The sequence below is a fragment of the Dendropsophus ebraccatus genome, chromosome 1 (genome assembly GCF_027789765.1).
Source record: "Dendropsophus ebraccatus isolate aDenEbr1 chromosome 1, aDenEbr1.pat, whole genome shotgun sequence".
NCBI lineage: Eukaryota > Metazoa > Chordata > Amphibia > Anura > Hylidae > Dendropsophus > Dendropsophus ebraccatus.
This window is the reverse complement of record NC_091454.1, coordinates 184,732,644-184,750,372: the sequence shown is the minus strand read 5'-3', so window position 1 is coordinate 184,750,372 and position 17,729 is coordinate 184,732,644. Positions and strand designations below refer to the sequence as shown.

The window sequence follows — 17,729 nt, the reverse complement described above, 5'->3', positions numbered from 1 at the left end:
TCTGTCTCTGTGTTCGAGGAGTCCATACTAATCGGATTTGGTTTAGATTCTGGTGACCCAGCTGTATTATAAATCACTAGCAAATTATAGGGGCTTCCCCTTTGTCAGGAAACCCAGACAATACAACTTCTGTCTGTCACTGCTACTTTTCAATAAAGTTGTTTTTTATAGAGTTGTTCAACTATGATTCTGGCCTCTGTGCATGTTGTATTCTCAGTCTGACTTCTGTAAGGTTATGGTCACATGTCTGTGATCTATGGCCTGTATGCCAGCTGTGTATCTTCCTGCATCATAATTTATTATGATTGAGGAAGCTCTGGAATAGCTAGAACACTAAACTACTGAACTGACATGGCTGTGTTGGTTCAATAGTATAGTGCTTTTGAGGTGTACCTGTTTTGATGAGCTGCTTCTGGATCAGTGTCTGTATCCATGAAGAACCAAACTTTGTGGTTAAAGGGGAAGTGTGGCGCTAAACATTTATTCACAAAATAACACACATTACAAAGTTATGTTACGTATGTGAATGACCCCCTTCCCCGTGTTCCTCCCCCCCCCCCCCCCCCCCACCCCGGAAGTGTGGTGCATTATACTGACCGCATTCGTGTCGACCCCCGGCTGCCATCTTGTGACAATGACGACATCTTCGGGAGGCCGGCCAAAGCGATCCAGCCGTCAACCCCGGGGGGCAGGCATTAGGGACAGCTGGAGCGCTTCAGCCAGCCTCCCGAAGATGTCATTGTCACAAGATGGCGGCCGGGGGTCGACACAAATGCGGTGAGTATAATGCACCACACTTCCAGGGTGTGGGGGAAGGGGGCCATTCACATACATAACAATGTTGTATAACTTTGTAATGTGTGTTATTTTGTGAATAAATGTTTAACGCTGCACTACCCCTTTAACAGTAGATCTTGCCTACTGATGCAGAAGCAGCCCATTGTGACAGGTACTCTTTTTAACTGTTCTGGAGCTGAAGGGAGTCTAGACCATGATATATGTCCAGCATACAGAGTGTATTTCCATATCATGTGTAAACGTCGCCCAGACACAAGTATGATGCTATACCTCACTTAATAAAACCACTGCTGGTTTTATTTAAAAAAAAACAAAAAAAAAAAAACTGCCAGTCCATGTTTCATCTCACCTATTGATAATACTGATTTAAAGGTCTTCCCAGACAACACTATTCATGATTACCTGCAACCACCTATTGTAATTGGAGCAACTACAGGGAAACTTTTGGAGCGGATTCACACGTTCTGAGAATACAAACCATGCAAGGAAGATGCAACAGACTGGATTCACACACACCCCCCGACGGAAGCACTCCAAGTGTTTAAATCTCCATGGTACTGTACTGACATAGTGGCTATATCAGTACTGCAACACATTCAGGTTTTGTTTGTGTTTTGGTTATAAAAAAAAAAGGCTCACGACCCCCAGCTAGATCCCCTTATACTGACCTCCTCTAGCAGAGTCCCGGTCCTGGGACAGAGATATTCCGGTCAGAAGCCGGCACGTGCGCTGTGGGGATAGGTCTGGTGTCCATAGAGAATGTATGGAGCCGTGCGCGCTGCAGAGATCGGTCCGGCGTCCATAGAGAATAATTGGAGCCAGACTCATCTCCACAGCGCGCGCCGGCTTCTGACCAGAATATCTCCGTCCCGGCACTGGCTCCGGGAGTGAGGTCAAAGGGGATCTAGCTGGGGGTCGGGAGCCTGTCACCCCGGCACGGGGGGTGACAGGTCTCCTTTGAGGCCTTAGACGTTCCGTAAATGTATCCGCAGTTACTGACAAATTTAGAGCACAATGGGGGAGATTTATCAAACATGGGGTAAAGTGAAACTGGCTCAGTTGCCCCTAGCAACCAATCAGATTCCACCTCTCATTTTCCAAAGAGTCTGTGAGGAATGAAAGGTGGAATCTTATTGGTTGCTAGGGGCAACTGAGCCAGTTTCACTTTATACCATGTTTGATAAATCTCCCCCATTGATTTCTATTGGGCTATTCACACTGTCCATACTTTCAAGGATCCACAATCTGCCACAAAAAATTAGGAAATGTTCTAGTATAGGCTGTAATCACTTCACAGATTCACCCACAGAAGTCTGAGAGAGTATTTGGATTACAGGTGCACTATGCGGATTGCTGCAAAGATTGCAGATATAATATATGGTCCTGATAAACTACTAAATGTGGGCATTAGGTCTAAGGCTAAGTTTGGATTTTTTTTCTGCGTTTCTTTGTTTACATAATTTGAGCCCAAGTAATATATTTTCTTCATAGCATGTGGCTGAGATTTGTTAAAATCTTATTCATTTTGCTGGTACTGTAATACAATGTAGACCAAATTTGGATAGAAAATCTGCTGCCTGTGCACCCCATGTGAAGCTGTCCTAAATCTGCCTTTTATCCTTCCTGTATGCGATTTGTGGGTTAGTTTCTTTGCACATATCAAGTAATTCAGTTTTTTGTAAAATTAGGCTGTGTTCACCCATGTAGTAAGGCAATGTGAATGCATCATTTAATTGCAGCATGATAAATTATTGAAATTAGATACTACAAATAAATCATTTAATTGCAATGCTGCATCACTTCATTGCAGTAATCAATCTTAATTAAAACATAGGTGGTTAATTGTAGATTATTAGGGATCATTCCTGCAGCCTTGGAAACTGACAGCACACATAGGTTTATATATATATGTGCTGTCAGTTTCCAGATCACAAGCCACAGTCTATATTTACCTGCCACACTGCTTCAGTGCATACTTCCAAGCCACGCTGCTTGTGATCCAACATCTGGCTTCTCTGGTCACTGCTGTAACTTCAGGACCCCGTCTCCTCTGAAATGACTGACAGCTGGAGGAGGTGGGGTCCTGAAGTTACAGTAGTGACCGGAGAAGACAGATGTTGGATCACAAGCAGCGTGGCTTGGAATTATGCACTTAAGCAGTGTGGCAGGTAAATATAGACTGTGGCTTGTGATCTGAAAACTGACAGCATGGATATATACACATCCATGCTGTCTGTTTTCCTGTATCTTTCTCAGCAGCACAAGCCCTATTTACAGAGCCTCCCTGAGGCGCCTACTGTGATGTCATCTGATCCCGTATAGCTTTTCCTGCTTTCTACATCTGAGACTAAAGGCCCTATTCCACGGAACGATTATCGGCCGTATTCGGACGGTTACGGCCGATAATCATCCCGTGGAACAGAAGGCAACGATCAGCCGACATTGTTTATGTCGGCTGAACGTTGAGTCTTTTGTCTTTAAAACATGTTGAAAAACAGACGAGTCATACAGCAGGAGCGGCAGCAGATCGCTGCTGTATGCTATGGGCTGCTTGGACGATCAGCGATCACCCAGGAAGCTCCCCCGCACCTCGCCATGGCCCCTCCCACACTTACCCGCTCGGTGCCGCCGCGTGGAATGGTGGCGGCAGAGAGCGTGGAACAAGGAGTAAACGAGCTCTAACAACGCTCGTTTTCTCCTGTCAGTTGGCCCGTAGAATAGGGCCTTAAGGGTCCATTTACACAAAAAGATTTTCTGACAGATTATCTGACAAAGATTTAAAGCCAAAGCCAGGAATGGATTTGAAAAGATCTCTGTTTATAGTCTGTTTCTTGCTTTGGCTTCAAATCTTGGGCAGATAATCTGTCAGATAATCTCTGTGTATTTTTTTAAGCCAAAGCCAGAAACAGACTATAAACAGGGATCAGGTCATAAAGGAACAATTAAGATTTCACCTTTTTTTAAATCCATTCCTGGCTTTGGCTTCTAGAAACTGCCAGATAAATCTCTGTGTAAAGGCACCCTTACTCTTCACTGACTGCAGCTGTGGCCCGCTTCACTTACTGATTGGCTGAGCAGGCTGTCACTTTTTTTTTTTTCTCTTTTCGAGGTTCAACTTCCTTCTTAAAAGTGAGCACTCATGTATCCCGGCTGCAGAATAAGTTGTGCTCTCTTCCAAGGAGTACTTATGGATTAAACTCATTTAGACGTAGACAATGTTGTGGCTACTGAATTACCATCTGGTATATCAATGCACATTTACATATAGCACGTTTAGCTGTTTTGTAGCATTGCAGATAGGTAAAGGGAATCTGGGGTGAAAAACAAAACATGTAAGGCTTTCATGCAAATGATAGAAAGTTGGACTGAACCCACAAAATCCGGCAGTCGGCGGACTGTTTTGAATGGGGTGGGGACCTTCTGACTCCCATAACCAATGATGCTGGGATGTGAGGGATCAGGCACTCATTACACCATAATCTTATCACTTTTCTTGTTAATTGACAGCACATTTTAGAAGAAACCAAACACACTACAGCTTTCAACCTTTTATTTTCAGCATCAGTTACATAACATTCTTTGTCATAATGTCCATGATCTCTTTAGAAGGTTAATGATTGTGAGATTTCACTTTGCATAGGAAGTGATGATTAGCAATAAATAAGAGGCCAACCAGCTAGAGTCAGGTCCGCCAGAATTAAAGTGCTCTGCTGGAGGTGAGAGACGTGGGCTAACTAGCGTGACAATGTGTGTAGGGAGTGTGAAGCATGGGATTCAGTGGGGAATACTACAGGATAGGGAAGAATGAGTGGGGAATGTATTGGTAGAAGATCGGGGAGGAAGCTCCCTAGTGCTTTATTTCATATAGTATATCTCAAATATTCTTATGGCTTTATGGTCTTGTAAAAACCCCTGCTTCTTTAGGAGGAATCGGTCTCCATTGGTTATGTAAATAAATATAGTTCTCAAATCCCATCCCAAGGCCGGTAAGACAAGATTGAAAGAAGTTACTATGTTATAGGAGACCCTCAGATTCCTCCCACTAACCTGGATTTCAATTGTGTCTTATTAAAATATTGGAGGTAATCCATTTCGATTTGGTGGGCCCTAGGTGGGGTCTTTTAAATGGAAAAGTTAAGACAATTGTAGGAGGAAGTTCCATTTGGTTATAGGCAGGAACCCTGTTGGATAAATGGATAATCTGTGCAATTAGTGCAGCTGGATACACAAGCCTTTATGTGCCTTCGCAAGGCATTGTAGGGCTAGTTAGTCTATATACAGAAACCTCAAGAGCTCTTATACATGGAGAAGTTGTCAGTCCCTGGTACAATATATAATCTCTTTAGGGGTGGTCAGGGTGGCTAGCTCTCTTTGGAACTATTCCTCAGGTTTTTGAGCTCCAGTTCCAGTTGTCGGATGTTGAGGTCTTTGTGAGCCAGCTGTTCCTTCAGACGTCGGATCTCGTCCTGCTGCCGATAGAACATGCGTAGCAGCTGCAGGGTACAGGTAAGTGAGCAGGTGAGAAAGCACAATCAAGCACAAGTAGTGACATACATGCCAAATACATACAATGTGTAATGCAGGGTATACAGCGGGAGTGTGTGCATGCCAGTTATTAGCTGTGCTGTTGTTAGGAAGTGTTCAGGATGTAAATTTATAAAATGATAATTTTTAATTGGAAAAAAACCCTACTTATTGTCACCCTGCTTTTGAAAATTTCAGGTCTGCCTTATGAATCAGTAGCATTATATCCCCAGTTCACTTATAGCTGCACAAGTAGGGGAAGGAGTCATATTTATAAATAGTTTGATTTACCAAAAATGACTCCTTACCCCATATACAAAAACTAGTTTTTGGCCACTAGATTTCTCCCTTGTGTGCAATGGGCTGTTCACTGCCTGTTATTAGGCTCAATTCCTCTCTAGTAACAGAGACACAAAGGTAAAACACAGGAAGTGGGGGTGGGGCTTAGCTACAGTCCATGAGAGAGAGAACCTGGACTGTGTGCATGCAAGCTGAGTGTTATCCTTCTTTAGATGATCTACACTATGCCTTTCAGCTTTCACTACTTGCAGTAGTAGGTACATGAGCTAGTTGTTCAGAACTTGAAGTACACAGTGCTGCCTCCTAAGTGTAATCCGCTCCCCACCATTTAGCTTGGCATTATCATGAGCAGCAGTTCAGTGCATTGTGTAACCATTCCTAACTGTGCTGCTGCAGTTTCTTTTATTTCAGCTCACATAGTACCATGCAAAGTGCATCAGTAATCCCTTTTCCCACCACATGCCATGTATAGTACTGTACTAAGTAAAGCTTTCCCCAGCATAAAAGGGCATTCTCATCACAACAACTATAGCTAAAACAGTAGGTCATTAAAAGTTACGAAACTTTGCTCCTGTGGAGCTGTCTGAAAAGGAATTGGCATAGCAGAGCCGAACAGAACAGCAGAGGAGCACAGGGCTGCTGGTCAGAACAGCCAATGACTAGAGGTGCCTGCCCTCCACCCAAAGTAGGAAGTGAAAGTAGGCCAGGAGCATGATGAAGCGTAATTTTGGCAGCTAAGAATACACCTTCAAGTCCACTGCACTGTGTCATTGTAGCTGTAATGAGTAGGTGCTGTGATCAGCCAGGCAACTAAGGGAAATAAAGTGTCCGTGTGTACACCACTAGAAAACAGCGCAGCTCAGAGTCAACCCCCTGAAATGTAGTAAATGAGAAATAGATGTACGCCATGGAGGGGACTCTCTGGAGATTAACAGCAGCAGCAAGAGCCCAAAAATTATCTTGTCAGCATTCTGAAGGATTAATGGAAAGAAATGGAAGGAAAGAAAAATAAATTATGAAACAGGTATACTTTTAAAGAAGAGGTTAGTAAGGTACTCACTTCATTTTCAGTCCGAGGTGGAACATTTTCTAGCAGATCAATGCCATTTACCACCAAACTCTTCTTCTCTCTTGCTGGTACTTTGAATGTAGCTTTGGTCTCCTTCCGGTATCCCTCTTTAAGACTTATCAGAACAGGATCTATTAAAAGTGGTTTGGTTACTCTCAGATAATCTCAATATACTGCATATGCAAAAATTAGATTGGTGAATGTGGTGTGTCTGATATCACTACTGAGGGGGAGATTTATCAAACATGGTATAAAGTGAAACTGGCTCAGTTGCCCCTAGCAACCAGATTCCACTTTTCATTCCTCACAGACTCTTTGGAAAATGAAAGGTGGAATCTGATTGGTTGCTAGGGGCAACTGAGCCAGTTTCACTTTACACCATGTCTGATAAATCTCCCCCTATGTGCAGAAAAACTATCAGCAGAGTTTATATTGTCTTGTGCCTCGTGTATTCACGGCAGGGATTTTTTCATTACCTATTGTACATAAGATAAATGCAAGTGGATCCAGTTATAGCTTTGTTCATATGAAACAGTCATGCATCCATTAGCTTATAGTATAGTAATTAATAGCTTAATGGTAGTTCCAACAAGTGGTTTCCAATCAGAGTTCCCTGGTAAGGACTGTTTGTATATGGTAAGGAAAACTGATTTGGACCCAATAACGGATGGTTGGTTAAACAGTGCACCATCCATCAATGATACTACATCCTAAGCTCTTATTGATCCCTCCACCATATTCACCTCTGTTGATGCCGCTTAGCCACTCAGTAGGACTTAGTGCTGGTTCCATTCCTGGCGTCATGGGATAAATATCCTCCTGATAAGTCTCAGACTATAAAATAAAATAGTTATTTTAATCAAGGCTAATTGTCTTGATGACTGTGTGTATATAGCGTAGCGTAACATATATACGTTATCTCACCCTTCTTGGAACAATCATAGATATCGGTTCTATTAGGTTCTTCAAGGTGACAAGCTTGTAAAAACGGAATATCTCACATGCGGACACATCCAGTCCATGCTTTGGCATCACCCCTGTAATAAAACATCTTAATATGATAATGTCTGTGAAATAACCATCCAGTTACTATAGCACTTATCATCCAGTCATAGTATATTCTATATATAATATAATGGTTCACACCAGCCATTTATTACAGTTTGGGATCTCACCAAGGCCCTTCTGAGGGGCAGCAGACCGATACTCCATGAGGTAAGTCAGGAACGGTTTCTCCGCTGTTATTTCATAATACCGGATGTTTCCGTCACCCTTTCATAAGGAAAAAGGGAAGCCGAAATATTTTGTGAAGCAGATGAGGATTATAAACTAAAGGAATGAGGTTGGTCTAAGGTAGTCAAGGTAGCTCTTAGTCGTGTTCACAAGATGTGCACAATGAGAAGTAATGTGTAAAGTAGACAGGCACTATGTGCAGGCCCTGGTTTGGGGTTTAGCCAACATGGAATATAACAATGTGGTCACTTACCTTTCCAGCCAGATATAGCATGTGTGTGTCCATGTCATAGAACGGAAAGAGCTGCCCAGAAAGGCCATCGATTTCCTCTTCAACCAACGGCATTGACAAGTCCTCCTACATACAGATATTACAATCATATCCTATACAAATACAAGATTATTCATCATACAAACACATATGAACTATAGCCAATAGGCGTTTGCATTAAATTTTATGACATTGCATGGCCGATTATAATAAACATCTCATTTATAGGGAACATATACAGCTCCATAAATCTTACATGGATTTTAGACCTACATCTATAGGAATGCATATTGTTCTATCGCAGATTCCTCACCTGGTCCCACAATGCTATCTGCCTGGTATTCCACCTGGAGACGCCCGTTGTTAGCAGACGCTTCATGTCTCCCAGGAATACGACGCGTGTCACCCGGTGGTTTTTGCAATTTGCCACCTTATAAAAGAGAAAGTGGGAATAAAGAGGTTATATTCAGTATATATTTTAGTAGACTACTGTATAACGGGAATGTGAGATGGATGTTTTCACCTTTATGTCACAGTCATTGAAGGCTATAAAAATGTAATTCCCATTATTTGATATTTGTGTGATATAAGTGTTTGCTTGAAATCCTTCCAAGCACGGATCAATAGAGCCATATAGGCCTTAAGAATTATATGAAGTACTCCATCAGATTGCTTATTACTGGAGACCCTAGATGTGTTACATAACACTATAATACAGCAGCACATTGATCGCCTACAGTTTTGCCAGAGGCCGGGAGCATACCCACATTAAAGTACATAGGACGTCTGTTAACATTGCCTAGAAGTTTCACTTGCTTTATTCTTCCAAGTGATGAAAACCCCAGCACAGACATAACTGGTGCCACCTTCTAATGTGTACTTCCAGTGAATCGTTCAAAATGTCCAACAGGCTGGTCTTGAGGTGCATTGTTACGGCACTGTGACTATTTGCCTTTGACTATTATAGGCCTTATTTTATCTAGCGGATTGTTGTGAGATTCAAATTAGAATTAAGTGAACTTGCTGTAATTGATTACACTGGTCAACAGCCAAAAAGGTTCCGACATGAAAACAGTTGAACTTAACTAATTTTGGGGTGCTGAGATCGAAAATGATGTTCAAATTTTGAAATTGGCTCTAATTTTTAAGATATAGACATACTTTCTATACTTCTCACAGCCTGTGATACAATACTGGGAAAAGTTTGCATCATCCGTATTGCATCATCAACTGGTATATTGCATCATCTAATGCTAAGTTTACAGGAGGCGATTATTGGCCCGATCATACGATAAACGATTTCGAAGTAACGATTTTTTTTTTATAACGATCAGCATTTAGACGGTACGATATATCGTACGGAAAAATCGTTTTGCGATTGCGCGCCCGCAGCCCGGCCCGCCCACAGGCCCCCCCCCCCCGCTCAACCGCAGCCCCCTGCGCCGCCCCGATCGTCCCACGGCCGCCACTCCGATCGCCCCCCGGCCACCGCGGCCAAGAGCATACGTTACCTGCTCCGCGCAGCAGGTCTTCCGACATCCCCGACTCCCATCTTCAGCGCATTGATTGGCTGAAGAGATGATCCGGGAATTTCAAACGACTCCTCTTCAGCCAATCAGTGCTCCTCTTCAGCACTGATTGGCTGAAGGGGAGCAGTTTGAAATTCCCGGCTCCCCTCTTCAGCCAATCAATGCAAGGCAGCACTGATTGGCTCAAGGGGAGCCGTTTGAAATTCCCGGCTCCCCTCTTCAGCCAATCAGTGCTGCCGTGCAGTGCTGAATCGGCCTGATTCGACAGACTTTCACTCCGTGTAATATGGCCCTAAGTTCAGACAAATTGATCATTAAATCCCGCTGTCTGGTAAACATGGCGCTCTAAAGTATACAACCCTAAGGATGCATCCATCTTTTCCAGGCAGCGGGATTCAACAGCCAAGGGATCAGGTTCAGCTGAACTTACTATGACTTTGCTCATCTCCAATTCTGAACAGCCTTAAGCCCTATTACGACAAACGATCATAAAAATCTTCATGAGTCGTTGATCGCATCTTTTGGGCTAAACCTAAAATTGTTAATCGTTAACTTTAATTCCACATTTGTTCGCTAATCATTGAAACGATCATAGTAACAATTGGTAACTAATGTCTATAGTTCAGTGTAATATAGTGAATGATTTCAGGTAGCGCTCGTTTGTAATTGTTTATTGTTAAAACACTTTGTCTTATAGGACCCTTACTAGAGCCTTCAGCAGGGTCTCAGTGTAAACTTTTACAATAATCCTCCAAGCCGGTTCGGTGGATGAATAAAAATAATACAGATATAGTAAAGTTACACCCAGTAATCACCTGCAGCACTCGTCCTGATCGAGGTTCAAGCACGCGCAATTTCTTGTCCTTGCAGGTTGTGGCCAGTAGACTTCCATCCGTGTTGAATGACATACAGAGGATGACGTCTGTGTGACAATCTATCATCTTCACCGCTTCTCCTTCTTCTAGATTCCATATCAGTATCTGTATAGATGTTACAACACAGTCATTGAGAAAAGTGTAGCAGTCATTTCATAAAGATGGGCTCCGTAGACTTACTATACAGTCCATAGGCAGCATCACAACGCTTATTCCCATACATTATGGGGATCTAATCAAAAGTTTTCCAAAATACGAGCTACACTAATAATTATTGCTTCTAGAAAAAAAATGTGAACATGTCAAAACATTTGGTCCGTGGGGGTCCGGGCCCTCAGCCAAATATTGAGGAAACCAAGGAGAGCTAAGCAGAAACTGAGCACAGAGAGTTGGGCATGCAATGTATGGATTCATATATCTCTCTCTACAATAAGATGTATAAATTAAAGGGCATAGTGGTCAGCTGACAGCATCTGCTCTTCCACATTAGCTATAGGTGGGAGTCTTTGTACCCACACCCCACTGCTCAAAGCTGATTCATTAAAGGGGTAGTTTAGCACACAAATATTTATTTTAAATCAGCTGGTGCCAGAGATTTGTAATTTACTTTTATTTAAAAAAAGTTTAATTCTTCTAGTACTTCTCAGCTGCTGTATGTCTTGGTGTACTCTTTCTAGTCTGGACAGAAGGGGGAAGTTTTCCATGGGGATTTGCGGCTGCTCTGCACAGTTCCTGTCATGGACAGAGGTGGCAGCAGAGAGCATTGTGTCAGACTGGAAATACACCACTTCCTGCAGGACATACAGAAGCTGATAAGTACTGGAAGACTTAAGATTTTAACAGAAGCAAATTACAGATCTCTGGCACTTTCTGACACCAGTTGATTTGAAAGAAAACATTTTTTGGTGAATTACCCCTTTAAATTATACTTTGGCCTTGGATTGCTTCTATTGATTCTATGAAAAATGCACAGTGGATTTGCCCAAGATAAAACTAACCCCTTTGAACATGCTCAACTAGTAATAAGGTGGCAATGGTCTTTGTAGCATTTGAGTTAATAAAAAAATATCCTATAGATGAAGGCATTACTGACCTTGTAGTCATAGCCTGCACTGAACAGTATGTTGTTAGCCGTAGGATGCCATTCTATAAGTCCCACCCTGCGACTGTGTCCATAGAGCTCCAACACTGCCTCATTCATGTTCCTCTTGAGTCCGCCATCTGGAATTTCCCATACCCGCACCTTAGGAAAGGATGTCATTTTAGTTGGTGTGTAATTACATTCCTGTATTACATTCATATGCCTGTTCACAGTAATCTGGGGTGAATTGTTGCTGTGTTATGTATAGGAATAAATAGTCTCATCATTACTTTATGCTTGGACAGTAGAATTGCAGAATAAAGGGGTTATCCAGTATTAGAAAAACACATCCCCTTTCTTCCAGAAACGGCACCACTCTTTGGTCCTTGGTTTGTGTAAAGTATCGCTCCTCAGTTCCATTGAAATGAATGGAGCCGAGTTTTAATACTACATGCAACCTGAGGACAGGTGTGGCAAGGTTTTCAGAACAAAACAAAATGTTTTTCCAATCCTCGATAACCCCTTTATCTTGCATGTTTTCTGCTCTACAGACATGTCTGTTTTGGTAAAGACTTGCATTTCCTATAAAACAACATTACTGGGTCATCTCTTCTTATAATTGGTTTATGCTTTTCCCCCTTCCTGGATGGAAAGAAATGTATGAATAAATTAATATTGCTGATCCCCTTGCCAGTAGAGAGTCAAAGGGTATGTTCACACTAAGTAAACAGCGCAGGATTTCAAGCGGAATTTGGGCCGCTTGTCAATTCTTTGTGAGGATGGCGGAGTGCACGTGAGACATCCTATAGAATCAATGGGAGAGGCGGAGCTTCAAGAGGAATCCACAGCATGAACGCCGCTTGAAATTCTGCACTAATTCCATAGTGTTAATAAACCCTAAGACTGGCAGCACCGATTGGACACTGCCTGAGTTTGTAAGGACGTACCCCAATGCACACCCAGTTGTCATTTTATTCATACATTTCCTGAAGAAATAATGGAGAAATGGCACAATGTAAGGTTCTAGGAATTATTGTATGGGACATGTAAAAATTACTAAAAAACAGGCAAATCTGGAGAATTGACTGGTCCCCTTTAAAGTGTCCTTGTCGTTAGAACTTTCAAAATCTAAAACCGTAGATGTGATATAAAGCAAGTTTGCAATTTAGATTCATACATTTTTTTTTAGTTATCATGGAAAACACGGCACTTCCTGTTTTCTCACTTAAAAACAAAACAGGAAACAGTCAGAAAACAGGAAGTCCTGTGTATCCCAGGCCATCCGAGCGCTCACAGAGAAAACAGTCATGTAACTGACGACACATTGAGTCGTGACTCTCTGTACTGGCCGGAATTCCTTTGTTTAGTCTGTTTTTTTTCAACCAGCACAAGTCAGAAAATCTGCCTTCAGGAGACTGGACCTGTATTTCTGGCAAGTACAGCTTTGTTTTGCAGCATGGAAAAAAAAAAAGAATGTATATTGCAAACTTGCTTTATATCACATATACTGTTGATTTAGATTTTGAAAGTTATAACAGTGACACTTTAAAATATAGGAAAGAGAAATATTTCCCCTTCACCACAGGAATATACAGGTACTACTGAATATTTTATGTATACTTATGAATGAGAATCTCTCTTCATGGTGTAATAATATCATGATGTTTTTCCAACGAGGAGCATAACTTACCGAAGTATCCTCGGAGCAGGAGGCGATTACATTCTCAATGAACGGGTTCCATTTAATATCCAGTACTGTGCCCTGGTGCCCACACACCTTGGGGTGATTGGGCTGAATGCGTCCAGTCTGAGGGAGGCACAGAAGATTTCACAGGTGAACCCCCATCGTGCAGACCTGGGGGAGGAGGACAGACAGATACACCTGTCAGTAGCTCCTCCCTCCACCTGCACACAGGTTAAACAGTACTCTCTGACATATAAGACTTTATATCTAACATCCATTGTAATCATCTCTAAATGAACAAAATACACCCAATACAGACAGTGTATATTCTGTATTCTCTCACTCAAAGGACATGTACATGGATGGTTTTTGTCTGCCAATGAATATTAACAAACAAAGGAAATTCATTGGTGTTATTGGTAATGGAATTACCCGAGCTAGCTATGGGAATGACTGGAAACTGTTGACCTGTATGTTGGGAAGTCAAATTCACTATGGCCTTCCTTGTATAGTGCCAGTATACACCAGGGGGGAGATTTATCAAACATGGTGTAAAGTGAAACTGGCTCAGTTGCCCCTAGCAACCAATCAGATTCCACCTTTCATTTTCCAAAGAGTCTGTGAGGACACATAGGTTTATAACCCTCCATATGTGTCAAGTAATATCCAGATCACAGATTCTACATTGGGGTAAAGATGAGAATATGGCTAGGATTTTAAAGGGAACCGGTCATCGCTTTCATGCTGCCTGAAAGTCAACAGATTGACTGATAGATATTTCCCTATATCCAAATAGAGAGTTATCAATCCAGGTTTGTAGAAATGTAGGGAGAAGCTGCTAGGGACCATGTCGATCACTTGTAGCTCGGGCAGCATGAATGTAATGACAGATTCTTTAAATGCTCTTTTTGGTAGTTTTGGATGACAATATCGCTATAGGCAGCAATGCTATTTTCAGAAGATGTGATATTAATGCATTTATTACCCACCTGATGAAGGGGAATAACAAGAAACGAGCCCCCTCCTGCACTCTCTGTGACGATTGCTAGGAACTTGGTGTTAACAGCACAGAAGGGGTTGTCATGCACATTCTTGGTGATGGGGATACATTCATAACAGTTCTCTCGGCTTGCAACCTTGCCGTACACATTCCGGAATTTAGAGCTTCGGTACTGCGGACGCCATGACATCTGCAAGTAAAACAATGAGAACCCTATTAGAACCATATAAGTTTTAAGTTTGCCCTTCATTTTGTAATGACCTAAAGGGCACATGAATATCAGAGTGGCCTACTCCGACAGATGTTGACCACCACGTATTACTAGGTTTCATCTACAGTGACCAGGGGTATAACTATAAATGGCTTGGCCCCATAGCAAACTTTTGATTGAGGCGCTGCAAATGACGACAGCTCAGGGGGGCCTGTGCATTGTGGGAGTGGGCCATGGGGCCCCCTGATGCGGTGGGCCCTGTAGCAGCTGTTATGGCTGATACAGTGGTAGTTGCACCCTTGACAGTGACCTCTCAAGAGCAGAAAGTGTCAGCCTATTGTCAGGATGGCAGCAGCATAGACCGTTCTCCTGCACTTTGATGGTGGCATTGGAGGTTGGACTTGACTACCTTTGATGTGATCACAGGAGCTGAATGGTTGTTACTACAGCCGGATGCCTGTGCTTGGCCCCCATGGCTGCCATCTGTAAAAGTAACAAATGTTTTTGAAAATCCCTTTATTTAAATTTTAAAAAATGTAAACATAAAAATTATTAAAATATACTGAAACCACACTTTAAGGGGTTAAACATGAGAAGATTTTCTGACGATGCCTTCCTTTCATGTAGATCCTGCTCAATTCTTTTTTCCTTCAGGCAACCTTGATTTTTGCCTTGTACTCTATACCGTGCAACTAAATACCTTAAGGGAGATTTTGTTACTTGAGGCGAGGATGCGTTGCTGTGTGCCGCTTACTGATTCTGGCCGCTATAAATTACAGTTACAAATTGCTACCTTACTGTGACTGTAGGTGCAGTGATGTTACATGGTGGATCCCAATAGACATGTCATGTGGACAGGCCCGTTTCCTTAGACTTCATAAAATTATCGCAAGAATGACTTTTAATTGAATGCTATCTATGCAGCTACATAGGATCAGAGCTTAGAGATGAGGGAGCATAATAAGATTGCTGGAGGTGAAATACATTATTTGTTGCATATATACAGTAGTACTCCAGTAGAGTAGCATGCTCTATGGAGTATAATCCATGATCAAGCATTGGGCTGCTTCGCACAGCTTAATACTCGACCAAGCACTTCATGGTGCTCGGCTCAAAGAACAAGCCTCCTCCCCGCATCTTAGCCCACAAGCATGTGAGGAAGGCCTGGCACATCCTGTTACAGCCATGTTGGCTACTGCCTTAGTAGTGATTTGCCAGCTACATCAGATGACCTGGGTCTATATAGGCCCAGGTCACCTGATGTTTGGCTCAGTTGCCGTCATTTAGCAGACAGGGATTGATGCTGGAGGAGGCAGGCCAGTAGCCCATAAAAACCCAAAAGCACTCTTCAGGACTTGTAATCTCCTTGTGTGACACCTAAATAATAGACACCTGACATTATACCAGTGTTATACAGTATATTGATATTAGTTACTGGTATACAAAGAAAATCCCAGCTATCTGACATATACTATACCAGTTCCACTATACTGCTACACCAACTTTTATAACCGACGGCCAAACGATCATTCGGCTGCTCCCATTCCATTTCTGTGGTGTTTCCATCACTTTCTGAGGTTTTCTGAGGTTTTTAAGACACCCTCCCCTCTGCTGAGGAGGGGCTATTTGGATAAATGTTTGCATCTCCTATTGACTTCAATAGGGTTTGTTCCTCAAATCAAGCATATAGAGCATGAAATAGGAGAAATCCAGACAAAGTTGTCTTCTTGTATTCTGTAAGATCATGTTAGTGATGCTGGCGATAGCGCTAGGCAGGGATTTCTGTTAGTGGCAATCCAGCTTGGTATTTTGATCAAAGGGAAATTAATAATCACTTCCTTTCAGTTCACTCAGATCCATGCATTATACACCTGGGTCTGTATATTGCCACCTAGCAATAGTATTCAGTCATTGATGGCAGAAGTACATGCAAAGGATATGCAGATATTGTTTCTAATGGAGCGCTACATTATAACATGCTATCAGCATTGGCTACTAGTACACTCAGATAACAGTAATTTTCCAGTCATCTCTTATGGATACCTACAGTGTCGGACTTGCCTACCAGAGGACCGAAGGATCCTCCGGTGGGCCCCCAGCTTTAGAACCTACACAAACACTCACTGACATGTTGTGTCTCACTGGTTCTTCATTCCTGGGCTCCCAGGATCATTCCCTCTGGTGGGCCCCAGATACCCCAGTCCGACACTGGATACCTACATGCTAGTTTATTCAGTTTATTCCAGTATAAGGATAAAGAGGGGTATTGACAGATGCATTGTAAACACATCTTTAGAAACATAAAAGATCCCCAATGATGCAATATAAAACATTTAGTAAGAAACACAAACGTGATGGAGCATTTTTCTCTGTATTGCACCCTCTGCTCTATAGTCACAGTTTCTTAAAGGATATTTCCATCTGAAACATAAAGATAATCATGCACAGTGAGCTGAGTGGGCATCTTTAGGGGTAGATCAGAGAGTTTGCTTTTGGTCTACAGTATTGTTTCCTATAGTGGGCGACGCTGCCCCTGGGGGAAGCTGGAATGATTCAGGCGGGCAGCAGGGAGGGGGGGGGGGGGGGGTATGGGGGTGTTGAATAAGACTAGAGACAAAGGGAAAAAAAAGAATTTTGAAAAATTGTGTAAAGTCTTTATGATCAATTTGCTTAAAGAAGATAGATTTCCAGAGATGTGCTGCATTTTTTTTTTTTTTTTAAAGTGGGCGGTGGGACGAATATGTTGAGGAACCTCTGTTTCTTAGCCATATGGCTGGCTTTAGGCATCACAACCAAATAGTCCCACGAACTTTGTGCATGGTATCAAGTTGCTCTTGAGAGGTGAATAGACCATGGTATGGATTCTCAAATTCATACCACGAATAAGACCCTATTCCAGTTTTGGCCATTGGTCACTTTGCCCATTCACATACATTTTAATTAGACTATAAAGATGATATTCATTTGCTGGGTGTAGAATAGATTTTATTTTTATGTATGTAAGCATATGAAGAGGGATGTCCAATTCCTTCAGTTGTTGCTAGAAATATCCAGTTTATTATGAACAACATGACTCCATGTTATGGGTGATGTATGTGTGATATTAAAGCATGTGGCTCCAGGTCAGCCTAGTCCTAACCCGGAGTGTATTAAT

General features: G+C 42.3%; 1 protein-coding gene across 6 annotated transcripts in view; it reads right to left on the bottom strand.

The window, feature by feature from the left end:
* Positions 1 to 4,333: 4,333 nt before the first annotated feature.
* CORO2B (coronin 2B) overlaps positions 4,334 to 17,729 on the bottom strand; it is a 69,229-nt gene continuing 55,833 nt past the window's right edge. For 4 of the 6 annotated variants that reach the window (XM_069982062.1, XM_069984621.1, XM_069983777.1 and 1 more), the window contains exons 2-12: positions 14,354 to 14,554; positions 13,371 to 13,487; positions 11,693 to 11,842; positions 10,540 to 10,704; positions 8,509 to 8,625; positions 8,178 to 8,282; positions 7,867 to 7,963; positions 7,616 to 7,728; positions 7,435 to 7,525; positions 6,683 to 6,822; positions 4,334 to 5,291 (exon numbers count right to left, since the gene is read on the bottom strand). In XM_069982062.1, the coding sequence (XP_069838163.1) occupies positions 5,160 to 5,291; positions 6,683 to 6,822; positions 7,435 to 7,525; positions 7,616 to 7,728; positions 7,867 to 7,963; positions 8,178 to 8,282; positions 8,509 to 8,625; positions 10,540 to 10,704; positions 11,693 to 11,842; positions 13,371 to 13,487; positions 14,354 to 14,554 (1,428 nt within the window). In that variant the 3' untranslated portion in view covers positions 4,334 to 5,159. Of the gene's footprint in view, positions 6,594 to 6,682; positions 6,823 to 7,434; positions 7,526 to 7,615; positions 7,729 to 7,866; positions 7,964 to 8,177; positions 8,283 to 8,508; positions 8,626 to 10,539; positions 10,705 to 11,692; positions 11,843 to 13,370; positions 13,488 to 14,353; positions 14,555 to 14,984; positions 15,039 to 17,729 lie in introns of those variants that run through there. The other 2 variants (XM_069982908.1, XM_069981491.1) reach the window with 2 other exon arrangements.